Here is a 22,214-nt window from a genome sequence, read left to right on the forward strand (position 1 = left end):
ACTTCACCTTCTGCTTTCATTGTAAAACTATCAAATTCCATTTACTTACATTTTCCTTACCCATAAGCAAACAGAGGCGGGGGGAGGGGGGGGGGGTCCTAGTGCCTGGAAACCCCCCTCCAAGCCTGGTTCACTGTATAATTGAGGTGGCTGGACCCTGCCCCCTCTTCGCACGGCTCTGCTTGAAAATGGAGAGTGCACCTAACAGTAGTGCACGCAGCATTGCCCATGTATATTATGGGGATAGGAAGAGCTGGAGAGCAGCCAAGCACCGTCTAAAATTATAGCCACGCCCCCATGCATGCTTGTAACGCCCACTGGCGGCGTGGTGTGGAAACATCCTCTCTACAAATCCTGCGTTTGCCGCTGATACCGCCACTTCTTAATTCCCACTTCGACCACTGGTTAATACCATGACAATGCAGAGTGGGCGTCACATCAAATATGTAAATTATGTTGTATCAAGGGGTTTATAATATATATATATATATATACTTTGTTACAGTACTTTATGAAATTTGATATTTACTTCCAACATAGTTCAGCATTGACAAATATACAGTTATAGGATTTTTCGACAACAATTACAATTGACAAAGGTAAAAGTCAAAGGAGGTTTTAGATATGAAGGAACTTTGACAATTCACTATAGCTTTGTTAAAAAGTAAAGCATAACCTCTCCACTCAATTACAGACACCTGGAGCTCCTACTCGATCTTTAGGACAGGATCCCAATGGTCTCTACTACGGGTCAAAAAAGCTGAGAAAGCTCTTGACTTGCTGTAACATCACTGGTTCTACCCCTTTGCATAAGTCAACAAATCCACACTGTGCAAGTCCACAAAGCTGTCATTCAAACTCTGCCTGCTCAACTAGCGAAGCACCTGCCCCTCCTGACATGGCAGCCTGTGGCAGAGAAGTGATCAGGAGCTTGGTGGAGATATTTAGTGAAGTATAAATATTTTATGTATATTGTTCAGCACATTAATGCACAGCCTTTCCTATATATTAAATTTGAAAGTGTTTTTAATTGCTCTTTAAAGTTATATTTACAAGGACAGTAAATGATAATCAAAGCAAAATGCTAAATAAGCTTATAGTAAAAAGTTTAAGACCTGTATAATAAAAAGGACGATAAATTGTCCACGTTGAGTTTCACTCTATAATTTATTACAAGAAAGGAATTTGCAAAACATTAAAGGACTCAAAAACAGGATGTCAACTGTAATTCAATTTTATTTTCTTCAGTTTGACATTTTTCAGATAAAATACCATGCAATCTGCCAGTGTATCACACACCTGTCATAGTAATAGCTGAGACGTGTCCTGGGGAGGGGGATTTCTGCAAGACCCTTTTGCTGCAGGTAAAGTTTGAAGTATGTTACAGATAAATCAGTCGGCAAAAAAAAAAGTCCTTTATTGGGTACATTTCTGAGGTCTTAACTTGATCTGCAATATCAGAAAGTTACATTTTTAATAAAGTAGATGCTACAACACGTAAACGTGAAACACAGCACAATCTGATATACAAAGTGCTACAAAAAGCAGTTTCATCTACTCCAACGGTGAACATGGGGGGGGGGGGGGGAATAAAAATAAATTACATAATGTTGGTTGACTGAAAAGTCCTGAAACAGAGGATATTTTAACCAAAAATGTGCAATTACGGCTGTGAAGTAAAAGTTGTTTGCAGAGTTTAAATATTCATATTAGAGGAAGGGAAAGAAAATAGCAACACATTTGCTTTAAAATTCTGAGGTAACTTCTAGTGATAAATCAGTGGTAATGACCAGTCAGTTCTATTTGACGGTTACAGTCACCACGCAGGGCAGATATGAACACAATGTGGACGTCCGTTTGGTGAAGTTAAATCAAGGCAACAGGGGTCAAATTAAATCTGTTCCTTTTACCAAAAGAAAATTCCAGAAAATCTGACTGGCTGATCAGATACTAGAATCAACGTGGAACATCAACGTCACCTTGTCCGTCAAGCTGCAATCCAAATTGGTTTATACATTCAGCTGCAGAAAAAACAAACCTGGCTGTGTCTGAAAGTATATATTAATATTATATAATATTTTATTCACGTTCTGAATCTTTGTGATTAGTATGGGGGGTGTCCAGACACCAGCGTGCCCCCATCTGCCCAAACTGCAAGCATTAAAAACACCCTTTCACCTTCTCCCTCATCATTGTGAACTGTAATCCCAATTCCTGCAATAATTTACTTGTATATGCATCAGTTGCTGCAACTACAAAGACATAATAAATAAAACGTTTAAAGCAACAAATAAATTATTCACAAAATAACCCAAACAAATAAATATTGTGGGGGTGGGGACTGAGTTAGAGGAATGGGGGGGGGGCGGGTGCACACAAGAAAACATTGGGAAATTGTATACACAGAACATATTATACAGGACAGACCCTTTCATCAGTTTCCATTCACTATACCTCAAATAGTCCCATCTTATCTACAGATGAAAAAAGGAAACTCAGTTCTGTAAATCAAGAAATACATATTCTATGTCTCACTGGCAGATTTTCCTTGAGGAAAAAAACCTTTTCGACTGGCACATAAGGGTTATTAGAAGGCAGAAAAGTCATCTTTGTAAATGCGATGGTGTGGAGCATACCCTGGGCGTGGCCGTTTCGGCTGCAGTAGGAAAGGACTGTTAGATACATTCAATTCTCTTCGCAATGTGCTTGAAAGTGACTCCGTTCCGCGCGGGAATCTCTTCTAGAAAGCTCCTCCCGCGTAGATCTTATAACAACTAGCCACATTGCTGTACACACAACGTTACCCCCTCACACCCTGCCGACCTACATATAATATACACTGTACATTTGCCGTCAGGTTCCGGAAATCTTGTGTCAAAGATACACGTCGTCCGGCAAACTGCTGAGGTTGTCGATTTTAAGGGTAATAGCTTCCAAGCGTCACATTTGGCAGACGGAAATCATGAGACACTTCCACTGCTTCAGCTATAATGTTTTGGATGCAGGGTTAATCTTAATAGTTATCTTCTTAGTGGCAGCTTCTTGTGGTAGAAGTGGCTGATTGTCCGTTTTGTGGGGCCAATTTTATAGTATACATTACATGATACTTAATGCTGGAAAGCCATTAGGGAAGAGGGGTGTAACATATGATGAAGCAATGAACTAATGGTTAGCCAGATTGCCCATTCCGGTGGTTTCATTAAAAAAAAAAAACAAAACCAAAAACTAGGAATAAATATAGCAGAGAAGAACGGAACACAATGGCAGCACCAGGATGATGGTGCGGTTGGTTGCTTAAGATCGCAGCGGCAGAGTTAATGTCTTACACCGGATATGTTCCGCAGGCTGAGATAGGCATGACTCTGTACATTAGGTGCAACGATGCGGACAACTTGCAAGCGTGAAGATGGTGGGGCCGTAGGATGATCTTCTAATCTGTGGTGAAAGCACAAGAGACGGAGACATTTAAATATAGATTATAACGGAACCTTCGTACACATCGCTGCAAGGGAAGCGCTTCCACCAAGGTTTAGTACTTGTGATAAAACCGGTCTTTAACTGGTCTCTGGGGAGATCACATAACGCCAATAAACATCTCCATTTCATTGGTCCCATTAATCGGACAATGCAGCTGTTAAGATTATGCGAACAATACATATTTATAACTCAGATGTTAAACATACGCAAACAGACACATTACTTAATTTACGGGCAATTTCCAAATACCACATCCTCCATTGGGCAAATACCATAAGTAAAAAAAATAGTCACGAACCACACATTGGGTACAATCGTACAGGAGATGCAACACAAATGGCTTATTTTCAGATGTCAGGATTTAATATATGGGAAGTGCGCCCCCTACTGTAAATAATATGGAAGGAAGTCACTGGGGTTTGGTAGCCATAGAAAACAGAACAAGACGACACATGGGAGTAGATTTACTAAACTGCGGGTTTGAAAAAGTGGAGATGTTGCCTATAGCAACTAATCAGATTCTAGCTGTCATTTTGTAGAATGTACTAAATAAATGAGAACTAGAATCTGATTGGTTGCTATAGGCAACATCTCCACTTTCTCAAACCCGCAGTTTAGTAAATATACCCCATAATATCTATAATAATTTACAGTTCAGCATATTTGTGAGATGAGTCTATTGTGATTTTATTATACTTTGTTGTAATATTTAAACCATTTATGTAGATTTTGTCATTTTCGCTAGTAATTAGCACTGTGAAATTACCACTTACATTCTGTTACTGACCTGCCCACAATGTCTGCGTGAAATTAAAGGCGTTAAACGTACACGTCATTATAGTGAAAATTCCATACGGCAAAAATGTATAACATTTGAACACACACAATATGGAAAACTGAAATACTGTCTATATTAGATGCAACGCTCCCTTTTGATGCCTCTGTGTAGCCTCAAATACCCCTATAAAGTCATTAAGCCAACACATAGCCAGTATACCTCCATATAGCCTCACACAACTCCATATGGCCAATATGCCAGCAGTATTACCTACCCACTCCAATACACATGGCTGAAGCTCCTCTCACATCTGTAAGACAGTCTTAATGGGATCTCAAACAGGGCAAAACGTTAAGACTCAGTTGCTGTGATGTCACTGGCCCACCCCTGTGTATGAATCAGCCAATCCACACAGTGCGTCCCAGCAAAGCAAGCCTGCAAAGCGGTCAGTCACTCAGTGCCTGTTGTATTAGAGAAGAACTACCCTACTAACATGGCAATCGGCTGCAAAGGGGTAAAAGAGCTTGCCGGACATGTTTAGTCAAATCTAAATCCCCAATTCTTTCAATTCAGAAATACAGATATTCTGTTATATATTAAAGTCAAATACCGGCTTTACTTCTTCTTCAAAGCTGCAACATTTCTGTCTTACGGCATTGCCTAGAATGTCACCACGATTTCTAAGGGCTGAATCAGGGAATAGGATGCAAAACAAAAATAAACATATCACATTTACAAATGTAGCCCAAAATATCAATGAGGGTGGAAAGATGTCGTCCCATAAATCAGCCCCACAGAATAACCCAATAATATGTATTTTCAGGTAACGGAGCCAATTGTCTGAAATCCCCCTTAAGTAAGAGATGGATACAAGATACTTCTGCTGTCCCTTGAACCTGACCAGACACAAAGCAGCTTTTTCTCAATGTGGTTAATAAAAGCCATTAATAAACCTAAATTATTAACCAGCTTAACTTCTCAAGCTGCCATTGAACCATTCTATTTCCTTGTACAGGATGTGCAATTACAAACTCGTTAACCAAGAAGTCAGCCTGGCTGAATGAAGCCACACAACATATATACAGATACTATATACAGACAGAAGCAGGAATAGCAGATGTAAAAGACAAACGAGCGATCAGAACGCAACAGATTATCCATCACGGCTGGAGCTACTGAACAACAATCAGCAGAGTATTTATAGATTATAGAAGCACCAAAAGGGGTGGACCAGGGATGGCACAGAGAGCAACGATCCACTACTGGATCGGAGGATATTGGCATCATACATAAAGAGTGCACTAGATTGTCAATGCGTCAATGCCTCATTCCAACCAATACACACAACTCCTGCTGCCCGACCGGCTCCAGTCCATGGGGAGCGGCCAACATTGGATTCAGCACTTTCTTCATTAATCTATGTATATTTTGTAAGATATAATGTCATAACTATGGATCAAGTTTAGAGAGAAACACTAAAAACACAGTATCTGACACAAAGCGGACATATTACTAGGGGATACTAAATATGTCCTACAAAAAGGGAGAATGGTTTGGACTATTCTATGACCATGAAACATTTATCTTCACGCTTCTCAAACTGACAATGCCCCCCACGTCTCCAGCAAGACTGCACCACATGCTCCAACGTTCATCATCATTTATATAGCGCCAATAATTCCGCAGCGCTGTACAGAGAACTCACTTACATCAGTCCCTGCACTTTTGGAGCTTACAATCTAAATCACACACACACACACACACACACACACACACACACACAGAGACTAGGGTCAATTTTGATAGCAGTCAATTAACCTACCTGTATGTTTTTGCAGTGTGGGAGGAAACCGGAGCACCCGGAGGAAACCCACGCAAACACGGGGAGAACATACAAACTCCACACAGCTAAGGCCATGGTTGGGAATTGAACTCATGACCCCAGTGCGGTGAGGCAGAAGTGCTAACCACTAAGCCAACGTGCAACGTTCACTAAATTACCTAACAGCTCTATAGCCTATTCGTACCATCAGGTAGGTACATTTATTCCAAATCTGTTTTTCTAAATTTCGGGTCAGACACCACCCCAAAGCCCACAGATTTCTCCAAAACATTTATAGCTTCACATTATATCCACGCACTTATCTATTATTTTGTATGGTGGTAGTAAGACGTGTGCACAGATCCACCTCTGATCGAATTCACGGCTGTCGGAGAGGATGCTGGGTAATGTCCGGGGCGGATTGGCTTAGCTAAAGGGGAAAAAGAAAATAACATTTATAGTGTATAGATTTCATAAATGCTTGTTCAATTCAGGGACAAGTAAAATAATCTTTAATAATCAGCATTGAGATCACTTCAGTAACATGTAACAAGAGCACAGTAAATCTTTAAATAGACAATTACGACATTGCTGACATGCGGCTACATGCACCGGTGTGCCAAGAGAACGGGATCAACCTGCTTTCTATCAATAGTTCTCACCAATCTGGGCAGAGTGCACCCTCCGTGCCATGTTCTTCGCCCTCACGGCTTCCTTAATGCGGTCCACCTCCTGCTGGTACCTCTTGCGGTCACGCATTGCGTTCTCTTTGGCTTCCTTGAGCGCACCTTCCAAAGCCTTGACTCTCTCGGCTGTGGCCCGGAGGCGTTTCTCTAGTTTAGGAAGCTCACATCGTAGATCTGCATTATCACGGACCAGCTGGAACACAAGTGGATCAGTCAAGAAAAGAAGCCATCACAGTGGATGCAAAACCCCTCTAGACCCCACAACAGCATCTCCCCTGGCTTGTTCATTTAGTGGAAATCAGACAAGAAAGCAATCTAGGTCTGGCCCGTATTGAGGGTAAGGTCTTCCAGTACAGTGATCAGCTTGTGCACTAGTGACACCTAGAGGACCAACACAATACTGCAGTTATACCATAAAATATCTGGATCATTGAGATTAATGAATCATTAGAACAACAACACAAAGTTTTCCACAGAGTTCCCTCATACCTTGGATACCACACAGATCTGCTGTGCTCTCTGCATGAAAAACAACTGTATCTAGAGCAGATTAACAGTCCTATCTAAGGCTATTGGAAATAAACAATCTGCGTTTTAACAGACATTGCTGAATAACAAAAGTAGCCACAAAGATAAAGTAGGTCATTAATGTAGTTAGTAAAAGCTGCACGTGGTTCCATACACGACAATACAGTTAAAATCGCTTGAAGGTGGAACAGCCCATTTCAGTAACAATAACTATAAAAGGAGTTTGTGCAATAAATATCAGACACCGCCCACATCTCACCTGTTTGTGAACCTTCGTCAGCTGCTCAAGGTTATTCTCCAAGAAGGAGATCTTCTGTTTCTGTGCTGCGCTGCCGCCACCACCGTCATCGTTGTCCAGCTCCACGCTCTGCAAAACACAGCAACACCTTCATCCGTGAGGTGAACTTAATGGTGTCAAGTGGAGAAAGCAACCACATGTCCACAAAGGACAAAGATCCTATCTACACTCACACAAAGATAAAAAAAAAAAAGGACTCTGCAATGGGTCTGAATGTTTCAGTAGTGCTGCAGCCTGTCTGGCTCACTGGGTTTGTTGCACATGGCTACCGATGCAAGCAACACTCAGAAAAATACCATCTATGAGGGGTTTAGTGATCCCCATGCTGTGCAGTGTACACGGACCGCAATATATAGAAACAAAATATATAGATGGCATGGAAGGTTCATGCTGCCATCATAGATTCCTTCCCAGGCTGTATATTTGGGTTCCATCCCGCTTTGCACACAATGCCAGTATTCTACTAGTGCAGTGTTGGCTAACCTGCGACACTCCAGGTATTTGTGAAACTACAAGTCCCAGTATGCTTTGCCAATATATAGCTGCTTATTGCTGGAAGGGTATGCTGGGACTTGTAGTTTCACAGGTTAGCCAACACTGTACTAGTGTAACCCTTAAACTATTCAGAAGCCTGGAAACCTTTTTATGGGTCAAGGTTTCACCGTCCATCACTTAGCTAAAGAAACTGGTAGTATATGACCAAAGGGGCAGTTTTTGTTTTTTTAAACTGTGACCCTTAAAACCTCCAAAAAGGGCACTCTCTCATAGGACATGTACATTTAAATTCAAGCAGGCGATAGGCTGGTTCTGAACACACAGAGTGGATCGGTCCGTCCAGTAATCTGTGTCAAACAGCAGCAGCGGTGCCGAAGCTCACATGGTGCTGATTAGTCCTGAATTGTGGCGCAACCCTCCGTTACATTTCACAGTCACACGGAATACTCTCATGCACTAGGAGTCCCAAGGCTGACCAACCTTTTTCACTCTGGTGGTGAGATCCTGAACAAACAGCCTGCGCAGGTTGTGTAACGTCTGAAGCTCTCTGGCCTGAAAGAAAAAACCCAGACATTAGAGGTTTGAAGATTGCCCAATATAAAACAGCATTTAGACTACTTGGATTGTGCCGCTTCATGGGGTAAATGTATCAAGCTGCGGGTTTGTAAAAGTGGGGATGTTGCCTATAGCAACCAATCAGATTCTAGCTGTCACTTTGTATATTGTACTAAATAAATGACAGCTAGAATCTGATTGGTTGCTATAGGCAACATCTCCAGTTTTTCAAATCCGCAGCTTGATAAATTTACCCCTTTGACTTAATTCAAAGACTCTAATCTAAAAAATGGTTTTATTGCACTTAGCACATTACAATATATAAGCTACCTTAAGCCGTTGTGAAGGCTATGAGTATATTAAATTGTATCTCTGCCTGCTTTGTCATATTATTTGTCCTTTCCAGACCTGGCCACACTCCCAATGACATCCTATCAAGCGCTTAAATATAATCAAAAGGAGAGTTCTGGGAGGAGAAAACATTGGTTCCAGGGAATAGTAGGCAAACAACAGAACTGTAGCAAACGGTTAGCCAGAACATTCAGAGAGACTAAAGTCCTGCAGCAATGATATTTTTACACATTCATCCCTTCATATTCACATTAGACAAATGGAAAAAAAAACACAGGGTCGAGACCCTTTAAAGATGACAGTGATGCTGGATCAGACTACAAATAACGTTGAAGACCCCACTAACATACCACAGTTTCTTCCAGGCCTTTAAGGTCCTCCCGAGATTGCTCCCTCTTCTCATTAAGTAGCCTATAGATACAAGACAAATAAATGGTGCACAATCAGAGGCTCAGTCCAGGACCACCGTAGCGAACGGTCTTTGTTACAAACCCATTATACACCCATAGACTTAGGGAAGTAGAAGATGACATGATCACTGGCACACTAGTGTCTTATTCTGAAATACCCTCTCTCACCAATTAGCCTCAACCTCGTCCCATACGGGTAACCATGTAACCTCATTCTGTAATCACCTCCTAAGTCAGATACATGGACGTACCACGTTATCTCTTCATGGCTCCCATGCACCCAGCCATCAACTCAAATACAGATTTATTCATCTGTTCATCCAATCTAGATAACTGCATCCCACCAGCTGCCCTTTATACTACCTGTGCTATCAGTCTGCCCATCACCGAGGGGTACTCACCTGCCCAAAAAGTGTTACCAAACTATGGCTCCAAGCTGTGTTTGGTCAATTGAAAATAGTTTTAGTTCTTTCTCCAAGCTGAAGCCCTACTTTGGTCAGATGGGATTAATCCGAATAATAAACCTGTTAGGTTAAGAGGGCTGTTATCCGACCACTCTCCCCTTTATTGCTGGGTTTAGTTGTACTCTGCTCCTAGAACAATTATGAACTTCCTTGTCAGGACGGAACTTACATAAGTTTCTCCAGTTCCATCTCTCTTTGCTGATCTTCAGCCTTTAATTTCTCATAGTCAGAGGTCAGCTTGTCCTTCTGCAGCTGCAGCTTCTGGTTCAAGCTTCACGGGAGATCAAAAAAGAAAGTAAAAATCGATGTAAGGGGTCCATTTAAGTTCTTATGTATTTAAAATATGCGGTAACTGCCAATCTAGACACTTAGTAAAGTCTGGCTCTCATTTATCACCTGATTTAGTGACTATACAACAGCCCGACACTGATTGTAAGACACAAGCAATTAACCTATTAAAGAAGTGAGGGGCATCAGTGTAATCAGAGGCATCAGTGTAAAGAATCTAAGTAGCTCACAACCAATAAGATGCTTATCGTCACAGGATCTAAATGCCTCCTCCCACTTTCAAATGTCTCCTGGCCAATCACTCGCAAAGCAGTAATCAGCTATTAAAAGCAATAGGTGTGATTGCAGATCCAGCTGCCAGGCAAACATTTAACAGCAGGCTCATAAAATATCCAAACCAGGGATGATGATTGATAACCCGCCATCAGTTTATGGAAAAAAAAATCTCAATAGACCACTGAAAGTCAGGTTTTATAAGTAATTGTGAAATGAAGTTTTCCAGGTTTGTTCCTTAATAGATTTACACCTTTTACACAAATGGGATGTGTGGGAGAATGTAGCATTCAGGCTTCCATCACTTACAGAGACAAAGCAACAACCAATATGACATTACCTGCAGATTCCAGGTTCATGTTTACTGTATAATAGAACATTCTGATTCTAGAACATGCAGTTTACGTATGCAGATATAATGTATCAGGGCACAGAAGGACGTCTTCACCTTGGACCCTACTCATTAAAGCCCTCCAGACAGAACTGTACACAGAGACGGTAACAGGAGACCTGAATGACCGCACACCACCTCCCTTACTTACTCTTTCAGGTCATCGATCATTTTCTGTTTCTCCTCGATCTCATCCCGGAGACGAGAGAGTTGTCTCTGGTGGGCTTCTCTGTGTCCTTCCATCTGCTGCTCCAGGGTGTTCTGTTCAATGATAGGAAAACAATGCGAGTGAAACAAAATTGTGATCACTATATCAAAGCATCATTAGGATCATACACCTGTCTAAGGAAACCTCCCCCCAAAAAAAAACCAAAAACGTTTCTCATGGGTCACCCACTAGGATCATACAGTCCTCAGATGTAGACAAGCAGAAGTATGAAAGGAACCACTTTGACTAAACAATGGGGGTATATTTTAATTGTTCCCAGATAAAAGGATTTATGTTCGGAAGTGTTTAAAGAAACCCTACACACAGTGGATGCAGCTGAAGTTGAAAGGGGTGTGGCTTACTTAGAAAAGGGGAGTGGCCACATGAATAAAGGGACATGATCTGGGCAGAGGAATGGCCAAAGTTGTCCAAATATATCTGGGAACATTGGGAGGTATAAGTGGGAATGCATACTATCGGGAGCTACACCAGTTAGGAGAGAGGATCCCTATTTTTGATGAAAGTCTATTTTTCTTGTGACTGCTAGTAGAGGGAGGAGTCTGTGGTTAGTGGGAGGAGTCTGTGGTTTTACCTTCATCTCTTCTGCGTCCTGGAGCCGGGTCAGGTGTTCCTTCTCCTTATCCTTAAAGGTGACCACATGCATTTTTTCTGTGAATTAATAAAAACGACCAATTACCCTGCGCTCCGTTACATCCCTACCCATAATTCCTAGCAGCAGTTTTGTTCTCTGCATGTCTGGCTCATCTGCTATGAAAACCAAGTACATTAGGATAGAGCTCAGCAAGAACAATGGTCAAATCACTAGGATTCCCATCCGCACCAGTGCTTGTCCGACAAAAGGGATTCGTGTAGAAATATCCTCTGCACAAGTCTATTTAAATACCCAACTCTGACCACCAGGTAACTCCTCACAAGCTATATAAGAAAATGGTGAAAAAAGAAACCCAAACTGCAACCAGGGTTTTCAAAATGGCCACTGACATTTCTGCATCCTTAACCTATGACCTCAGATTCAACGCAGCATCCGATTGGCTACTGTGAGAGGAGGGTGGGACTACATCACCACTCATCATTTATGTAATATCTTAAGGAAAAGGAAAGTGCTTTTACATCCAGTGTGAATATTAGTTTATGCTCAGGCATTATGAGATTCCTCATATAGAAGTATGTTACCTCCACGGACAATTATACATTCCACCAAATAACACTTTCAAAAGGAGTCATGTGACATTGCGGCTCACCAACCAGAAGCCTTTACTTTCCATATATTCATGTCGCTTGTGTACTGTCTATAGTTACACACCCACGTGGTCTGTGATACGTCATGTGGACCTGTGCATCTGGAGTACAGATCTGCAGCATCAGAGGTGTTAAGGAGTCATGATGTGAGGGCAGATTACCTTGGGCATGAAGCTTCGCCAGCTCCTCGTTCAGGGAATCCTGGGTCTCCTCCAGCTGTCTGCGCCGATGCTCGATGTTCTGCATGTAATCTGTCAGCGATTTGATCTTTGCTTCATGCTGACAAGAGATAAAAGCAGAAATATTTAAAAAATAAATAACTTATAATAACCAGCGGAAAGTGCTTTAATATTGTAGTCCTGGGGTTTTTGTTTTTTTTTCTTTTTTCATCAATCGTTTTTATTGAATTTTTTTTTTAAGTAAATGGGGGGTACAGAAGAAAAAAAAAAGGGGGGAGGGGGGGGGGGGGGGGGGGGGAGTTCGAACACACAAATATAGCATTTGCAAGTTACAGACAGTGTACAATTTATAGTATTCAGTTTACTGTGTAACTTTAAACTAACTCACCCGACCTGGCCTAGGTCTTGGAAAACCCGACATAAACACTCAATCAGGGCGCAACTATTGACAAAGAACCACCAATAGCAGGGGGAGAAGAAGGAGGATTATTTACTGGAGCCCCACCCCCGTCGGTCACGTAGACATGCCATTCAAACCATTTCATCAATGGGGAAGATGGTCTCAGTCCTGGGGTTTTAAATAAATTATGACCAGCTTTCAGAGGGGGGAGCCAGCATCAGGAGGGAGGAGGTTGGAGGGCGGTCTAGCGCCCAAGTGGACCAGTTGTGCCCCCTCTGTGGTTTGCCGTAACCCCTCCAGCAGAGCCGTCTAATACCGCAACAGAAATGGTGAGAGGGCTTTAACATATCTCATAGGTTGCCAACTTTCAAAAGGATGCATACACAATTTTGTTTTGTTTTTTTAAACAAGAATACTTTATTGATACAATCCATCAGAATGATTCTCTAAGGAACTAGAAACAATTCTGGCTATAGTACCCCAGATTTAAACTATTCTGTTGTGGTTATATACCGAACACGTTACAATATTAAAATTGTACAATACATTAAACTAGACAACAAGAGTTGTAAAAAATTATAATACACACATTTTAAATTGAATTCAGTTTATAGGCTGCAGTACCTCCAATAGCCTGTAGGAGTGCCAAAACTCCAGACTATGTACAAGCTAAAATGGCATCTATACTTTCATTAATAACTAATGATTGAAATAAATACTAACTCCTCCCAAAACTAACCACTTAAAGATTTAAATCTCTCACCAGTGCCAGACTCACACACATGACCTTGTTCCATAGTGGCTTCCCCTCTAACTACTTGCATTAGTACATTACCCCTCCATCCCTTACATATACACCCACAGTCTTTTCATATGTTCTAGATATTCCCAGCAATGGTTTCTAATAAACTGGTGGTTTTCTATATGGAGATTTAGCCAGAAACTCATAGATAAATTGCTACGCCTTAGACGACATCAGTATTTGACAACGTCCGTTATGATTTACAGCGGCCCCCATAGGATACACTTACCAAGACCCCCCACCGCCAATTTATAAAGCGAAACCCTACCTGAGAGCTCAGCAGTTGGCAGGCCGCAAGCTCCTTCTCGCTGGCGTTTATCTTGCGGTTCGCCTCGATCTGCGCCGTCTCCAGTTGTTTGCTGCGGTTTAACAAAGACTTGACCTCGGATTTCATCTTGCTGATGTAGAGACGGGCCATCGTGAACTCCTCCTCAATAACGCCATTCACGTCGGCCAACTGCAGACACAACACAGGAAACCATCAATAAAAAAGATAAATAAATAAAAATGCTGAAAAGTTTTCATGATAGGTCAGTAAATTTTTTTTCCATCTTTTGGATATTACAACAAAGCATAAATATGTATCAAACGATTCAATTCCAGTTTGACACTGTAGGCATTTCTTCGCTGATCCTTTATTATTTTTCTAGATATGTTATCACCTTGGCTTTTGAAAATATTATAGCATAACTATGTGTGTAATAAAATGCAGTCTGTAGATTTTAATAAAATGAGCAGTAAAAAAATATTTACAAAGGATCGCTGCGCAACATAAAAATGGTTAGTTTATACTTCTCATTGTCCCTTTCTTCGAGGCTGTAGGAGAGACACAGAAAGTGGGTTATATCCACCACTAGGGGGCAGCGCACTAGAAGAAAACATAACTCTCCTGTTCATCCTCAGTTCTCCAGCAAGGAGAAAATAATAATAAAAGAGTACTGTAATAAAAACAGCATTCTTCAATGGGCTGGTTTCACACCAGTAAGGGGCAATTAATAGCTCCTAACCCAGCCTGACCTTCTGCAGTATCAGAGGAGTGGGTGATAAACACACACCACAAGCAAAACAAACAGAAACAGAACAACAACAACAACAACCACCACCACCAGACGAACACTATTGCACACCATACGGCCACCTGGGCCGGAATTACATTTCATCTCTAGAGGTCTTAAACAGTATGTGAAGATTAGTCCCAGAAACCAGATCCAATAAGGATATAGGAGGTCTTCTTGATCTCAACCGTATCAGTAAGAGACTGGACGCTACTTAGGCATTTCCCGCGCCAGGACCTGTGGGACATCACTATCATACACTGTACAGAATAATAAAAACAGGATTTGTAAACGATCAGAAAAATGTTACCGTTTTCACGTCGTTGGTCCCGATGATGCCGCCAATCTCGCCTAGGTCCTTCAGCAACAGGTTTAGGATCTCAGTTGCCCTCTTCTTCTGGTGGCTGCTGAGTTCTTTCAACTGGTGAAGTTCCCGCTGTGTGACCACCAGAGTCGTCTGTAGAATGAATGAGAAGAGTTACTAACAAGTATTCTGCAGATTTGGTTGTAATGCAGATTGCAAAAGGTTTTATGGGGTTGCCAGTTTAGTGCAAATTACACCATTACAGTGAATACTAGAAAGCGGCTATTACTTTCATGGGGTGTGAATTTTTAAGTTTGTCGTGTTCTAAAAGGTCCTCAACATTAGCGCATGAAACCTGATTAATCTATTGTACGAGTCCAACAAATGTTCTGTGTACTCAAGTAAAAACTATACTTCCTAATATCATACACATACCTCCCAAAACCATATTAGGGGACATCCCAAATATGCCCAGAAGGCAAAATCCAGGTTACAACGTGACCACATCTTGTTCAGCACCCACTGAGACCATCACCAAATCAGGAAGCCCTGTCCCATTTGGGTACCAATAACTGGGACTACAGGGTATGTGACCATGAACCTTGACAAGATGTACAGCTTGTTTCCCAAAGCAGAGCTCCCTGCTAATAGTTCAGTCCAATTACACATTTTCTCTGTTTGTAACCGGAGTCTGTACACAAATTCAAAGTTAAAGGACCACCAGCTGGTCAGGTTTAAAATTAAGTAGAAGGGATTCAACAAAACAATTTGGGTAACCCCCACTATAGGGGCAGTTGGGTACACATATAAAATGCCCTGCACCTAATTTTGCAGGTCTGGATTATTAGATTCCTGAAGTATGTAGCACCATTCCCAAGAGCTCCAGCTCTAGTGTGTGTTATTAAAAATATTATATCCCAGCCAGAGATTCCATCACAGTCATTTATCCATTGCTTTTCTCAAAGTTATTCTGCACTGCGTGAGATGGCAAATTGCTTCACTGATTGTTATTACACGGGAGAAAAAAAACAAAACAAAAAAACACACCTTCCAAAAAACATACAAAAAAGGAAAAATAAAACAAAAAAAGTTCAATCATCAGTGTCTGAACTGAGACATGTGTGGGATACAACGACCCCGCCAACAGTACATGTAATTTAAATGGTGGAGGGGGTAGGGGGCGGAGAGAAGACAAAAATAAAATTCCAATGCACATTTACATGGGCTCTATAACAAGGTACCCACTTGGAAACACCCCTCTAAAAATGGAACGGAGCATACAGTCACATGATCAAATGGGAGAGAGGTGGGAAGCAACAATGAAATACTATCACTAACACATGATGACAAAATAGATAGGACAACTTTAAATAAAAACAGACAACATTAATATTAACAAACAAATCGAGCAATTTTGAAATAAATATGATGTTTCTTAAATTGTGCAGCAATTCTGCTTAGGCCTTGTGCAGTCACATACACTGTGCGAGCCAGCGCAGACCATAAACTAGAACACCGCATATTCCTGAACACGGACACGCAGCTCATCTATAAATGGAATCAGTCTGTGTAGGTCACTAAGTGGTTGTGAGATTGTCCCCTCACCGTCCGCTCAGCGCTGTGTGACCCGCTCACACCCCAACTACAACGGATGCTCAACGGTCAACTCTATGAGAGCTGCAATCCTTGGAACAGCCGCCTGCCAGCAGGCTGTAATGTAACAATATCTACCACAGGGCTGTAATACACTTAGATAATAACAGGCGCAAGATGAGAGCAGGAAAAAAAACCAAAAAAACTTTTTTTATTTAATAACAGTTGCAAAGTGAATGAGAAAACCCTCAAAATCATCGGAGCCAAACTCTCTTCCATACTTTCCCCCATACTTTATAAATACTTTTTGAACTGGCAAATAAACAAAAAGTTGCTTCACTGAAACAATGAAAACAGTTCTGCGCTCCAGAAGCGGATCTTTATGGATGTGCCATTTACATGGCAGCCTTTACAGTGGATGATTAGACAACTAGTGCAGGCTTGGCCAAACTGTGGCTCTCTAGGTGTTGTGAAACTACAAGCCCCAGCATGCTTTGCCAGTAGATAGCCAGCTGACAGGGCATGTTGGGACATCTAGTTTCACAAGACACGGAGAGACATAGGATCACACTCAGAACGAACCTCTACCTTACACTGATTAGCTCTAAAAGAGAGAGAACTAGTCGGTCTATTGGTGGAATCCTATATGTGCACCAATCTGTGACATGCCCCGAAGTCCCAGTGGGCAAAACAGTGAGTTCCTTAATACACTTGGAAATTGGCTCTATTAACAAACACACAAACTGGATACAAGTTGGTCCAGCCTTGTGATCACCACATCGCTGGAGAAAATAAAAGTGCAAAGAGACCCTAATGAGCACACACCACCTAACTGCAATCATCATCATTTATATAGCGCCACTAATTCCGCAGCGCTGTACAGAGAACTCATTCACATCAGTCCCTGCCCCATTGGAGCCTACAGTCTAAATCCCCTAACATACATACACACTGACCGAGAGAGACTAAGGTCAATTTAATAGCAGCTAATTAACCTACTAATATGTTTTTGGAGTGTGGGAGGAAACCGGAGCACCCGGAGGAAACCCACGCAAACACGGGGAGAACACACAAACTCCACACAGATAAGGCCATGGTTGGGAATCAAACTCATGACCCCAGTGCTGTGAGGCAGAAGTGCTAACCACTAGGCCAGTGTGCTGCCCAATACACCCAACAAGCCACATATTATAGACTGTCCTCTTACCGCTTTCTGCGTTAGTTCGTCAGTCAGCTGCTCGTTGGCTTTGGTCTTGTCCTCCACTTCCTGAGACTTCTGGTCATAGTTTACAGCCAGTTCTTCTAGGGCCTGGAGCACCTCTTTCACCTCGTCCTTGGCTGCGTCGTTCTCGATCTGAAGCCGGGTCAGCTCCTCCTGGATTTTCTCATAATCTCGGCGAGTTGACGCTAGGAGCTACAGGTGCGATAGTATGAAACGTGTGGGACATGACAGCAGAGAACCCGGACATACTCCCAACCCCCCCGAATCACACAGACTTCTACTGCAAATGTACCAAGCTGTAACAGATATATGATATTATATATATCTATATTTATTTAATCAAGCAGTTGAACCGTTATTGCAGCTTAAATAAACCCCACGCGTTTCATGGATATAGGGCCATCCTATACATATAAAGTCCTTTACCTCTTCTTGATCCAGCATCTGCTGTTTCAACTTTTCGGAAAACTGACTATGTTGATTGATTTCATCATCCTATCAATTCAAAAAGTAGAGTTCTATAAGTGTCAGTATATTTAGTCAGCTTTCACTTTGTCAACTGAGCCTAGATCAGAAGATTTATAAATGACATGAACAATGCACTGTGGGGTGACCACACATTTACTCTTGGCACCAAAATCTATTTAAAAGGACAACACCTTTAAATATGCTAGCTAAAATTACATTTAAACAAACAGGCATACATAAAATACTACATATGGCAACATTTGTAAAATAATTAGCACATTCATAGAAAGTCTATTGTGTCAATAAAGTGGCACATAGACTGTGCTATAATACAACACATGACAATATGTTGGCTGCATAACCACCGTTAGAGGTGCCCTTGTCACGTGCAGCCCTATCCCCTGCAGGCACAGTCACAAGTGGACATTAACCTCCTGAAATACTCTGTGCCGAGGTGAGCATTTCAAATTACCCAATTGGCTACAAGGTGCTTTATCCACGCCCACTTCAAAACAGTAGACTCACCAATTAGCAGGAGACAAAGACGTAACACGAAAGAACTTCAGAATTTACTACACAATTTTGTACCAGAACCCCAGGGGGTATATTTACTAAACTGCGGGTTTGAAAAAGTGGAGATGTTGCCTATAACAACCAATCAGATTCTAGCTGTCATTCTGTAGAATGTACTAAATAAATGACAATTAGAATCCGATTGGTTGCTATAGGCAACATCTCCACTTTTCCAAACCCGCAGTTTAGTAAATATACCCTCAGCAGTCTTATGACAAAGGAATAACAGCAGAAATTATATCCTTATTGGGACATGCAGACCTCAGGCATAGAACAGAGTGCGCATGATGACCAGGTGATTGGTCATGGGACTTGAAATCTGGGGATTTTAGAACATATCAGGACTGAAGTTGTCTTGGCAAGAGAGAAAGAATAAAGCTCTATACCAGATGTGTGCATTCTAAATGAATCTGCTATCTCACAGAGCTTTAAAGAGAACATTTTAAAATTTAGCGACTGCAGTAAAGATTAATCTTTGAAGTGTGTGTGTGTGTGTGTGTGTCTGTGTGTGTGTTTTACCAGCTCCAAATTTTAGATTTACGACCACAGATAAACTATATGTAGAGTAAATGTTTGTTTACGCACCCTGCGGAGAGCAAAGCCCCTTAATCAATAAGATAGCTGTACCGTGGGAAGAATTTAAACATCTTTAATTAGCTGCTCCAACAACTATAATTACAAGTGATAACTATAGATAAGCTGAAAGCAGGAGAACAGTTTTCTGTGCAGTCAAAGAAGAGATTTGCAGAGTACAATAATTAAACATAGTGTTGTAAAAACACAATTATGTTTTGACTGCAGCTATAATTAGTGGTTATAACAGTCTTCATCTTACATAAGTCTCTAAAATTAATATCACAAAAATGTGCCGCTCTTCCCAGTGTTGCTGGTATTAATAATAATCATTGACAAAAAAAGAAATAATAAAACCATAATGCAATATAATATATATAGATTTATAATACATTTTCTACAGTTTAAAGAACATCTTTCGTACAGGAATGCCAGTAGATCCAATGCTTTCCTGGTTATAGCAACACATTACTACTATTTATATTATCCTTCATTTATAAGGCGCCAGAAGAGCTGGTACATGAAACTATGTATGGATTTTATTATCTAGTATATTATTTAATTTCAGTGGTATTTGGTGTAACTGCAGCACTGCCAGTGAGCACTAATCTGGACCTCAGCAGACCCCTATAATTTCTGTAGGGGGAACCCTGCAATGTCGCAGTACACAGGTCCTGCATTTATTCCGGCCGTTGGGTGGACTGTATAAAACAGTTTATGAATCCCCTGATTGACAATTCCATGCATAGGGCCACATGTGCAGAGACCGCGTATTTACAAAGGCTCAGAAGGTCGCCCCCTCCTGCATGCCACAGGTATTTACGCAGTTACGGAATTCAGCCCATCAGAAACTACTTTTATGTGGTGTGGAGTGAAAGTGGGTGAGGTTAAAACACCAATAGCAAAATGTCAGATTGGCTCGTGCAGCATGTTGGTGTTAGATTCTTAGACTTTCTCCTGTGTGGACTTACGCTAGGAGCAATTATCTGATACGAGACAAACTCTCTTTACTATCGATACATTCTAATTTCAGTCTATGGGCAGTAAGTACTGGAAATGCAGACATGTGACAAGTGCCAAGAGAAGCTTTGCAACTGCCTGATAAATTTCTTCTATTTTTTATTTTCACTCACAGGTTCACGAGACTCTGTAAAGGAACCTTACTAACCGCATCGCTCCACAGAGATGCAGGATTTGTAGAGGGGGGTTTCCACACCACGCCACCAGTGGGCGTGACCAACATGCATGGGGGCGTGGCTATATTAGACAGTGCTTGGCTGCTCTCCAACTCTTCCTATCACTATAATATACATGGGCAATGTTGCCTGCACTACTGTTAGGTGCACACAGCTCTCCCTTTTTAAGCAGAGCCGTGTGAAGCAGGGGCAGGGTCCAACCACCTCAATTATACAGTGCCCCAGGCTTGGAGGGGGATTTCCATGCACTAGGAAACCCCTCTCCCTTTCCCCCTCCCCACTCGGTTTGCCTATGATGAATAGACATCAACAGAAAGTCTTCTCTGTACCGGAGATGGTCTGGACCATACCAAGTGCTCCAGAGTGCCGAGGGGGTAACAACTAGGAACAGCTATCAAAAGAGACGATAGTTCTTCACCAAGACAAGGATTGTACCAACTGCTGCCAGTACTTGGGGTTGGACTCCTGCTAAGGTATCTACTTTGCACTGGTTAAGGGACAAGAGCCAGAGCAGTGTAATAAAATATACAGCGGTTACTTTGTGTGTGGACTGTGCTGAGGTCCTGACCTGTCATTTACCAGGGGGCGTATAATCGATTACGACTCTTCTGTAAACATCTTAAGAGCTGTATAAAAATGGAGACGGTGCTGACATAAAATGGAGGCGGTGCTGACATAAAATGGAGGCGGTGCTGACAGAGACCTTGGAGAGTTTGTAATGGGCACTTTAAGGTTAATAAATAACATTCCTTTAAATTTTCAGTAGAGTTATTAAAAATTGCTTATCAAACGAAAAACAAAGACACAATAATAACACATTCCTTATTGTGGATTATTCCCTAAATACCATGACACAGTTATCCAGAACATACAGGAAAGCGCACAGCAGCGTTCTGCTACAACCTTATCATCCAGTTGTCGGTACAGACAGACGATATCTTCATCATATTTCTTCTTCTCCTCGGAAGAGATGCTGGGAGCGGCCAGGGACAGGTTATCGATGACCGGAGTGTTGTCACACGGCTCCAGGGTCTTCTGGTCCTTGGAACTGATCTGTTCATCCACCGGCACAGCTTCTCCTGCCATATAAAAGGCGTTCACATTTATCCTTTAGGTAGCACTGGGCCAATGAGAAATATTAAATAAAACTAGTCCTGATACTAAAGCAGACTACAGTCATCACAGGCTGTGGAGAGAAAGCTGAGGGCCTGGTCTTCTCTCTACCAGCATATCCAGCCATCTCCCACCCCTCACAGTGCACCCACAGATACAGAGGAGGATTAAGACTCCATGGGGCCCTAGGCAATATACTTCAATCACTCCCACTTTCCCACTGAGGCCTAGGTTGCCTAATGGACGTTCCAGCTCTGCACAGATCATTGCTTCTTATCTTCATTCCACTCCCTGTAAAGTTTATGCTGCCCTAGACTAATGAGAAAGATGGCGTCCTACTGCGTACAGCTCAACTGGGCACGTTTCCAAAACACAAGATTAAACTGCATAACCAAAGACTGCACAAAATTATTCTTAACTCGCCACTTAAAAAAAACAAAAAACCTCACAGC

At 41.7% G+C, this 22,214-nt stretch overlaps 1 protein-coding gene across 1 annotated transcript in view; it reads right to left on the bottom strand.

Annotated features, from left to right (window-relative positions):
* Positions 1–1,218: 1,218 nt before the first annotated feature.
* The window catches only part of KIF5C (kinesin family member 5C), a 37,635-nt gene continuing 16,639 nt past the window's right edge, over positions 1,219–22,214 (bottom strand). The window contains exons 12-26 of the mRNA XM_075180919.1: positions 21,553–21,728; positions 18,266–18,334; positions 17,825–18,031; positions 15,031–15,177; positions 13,934–14,122; positions 12,446–12,563; positions 11,617–11,693; positions 10,968–11,077; positions 10,034–10,135; positions 9,341–9,401; positions 8,565–8,636; positions 7,551–7,658; positions 6,740–6,956; positions 6,397–6,507; positions 1,219–3,435 (exon numbers count right to left, since the gene is read on the bottom strand). Coding sequence (XP_075037020.1) covers positions 6,404–6,507; positions 6,740–6,956; positions 7,551–7,658; positions 8,565–8,636; positions 9,341–9,401; positions 10,034–10,135; positions 10,968–11,077; positions 11,617–11,693; positions 12,446–12,563; positions 13,934–14,122; positions 15,031–15,177; positions 17,825–18,031; positions 18,266–18,334; positions 21,553–21,728 — 1,757 coding nt within the window. The 3' untranslated portion in view covers positions 1,219–3,435; positions 6,397–6,403. The remainder of the gene's footprint in view (positions 3,436–6,396; positions 6,508–6,739; positions 6,957–7,550; positions 7,659–8,564; positions 8,637–9,340; positions 9,402–10,033; positions 10,136–10,967; positions 11,078–11,616; positions 11,694–12,445; positions 12,564–13,933; positions 14,123–15,030; positions 15,178–17,824; positions 18,032–18,265; positions 18,335–21,552; positions 21,729–22,214) is intronic.

Source organism: Mixophyes fleayi, chromosome 7 (genome assembly GCF_038048845.1).
Source record: "Mixophyes fleayi isolate aMixFle1 chromosome 7, aMixFle1.hap1, whole genome shotgun sequence".
NCBI lineage: Eukaryota > Metazoa > Chordata > Amphibia > Anura > Limnodynastidae > Mixophyes > Mixophyes fleayi.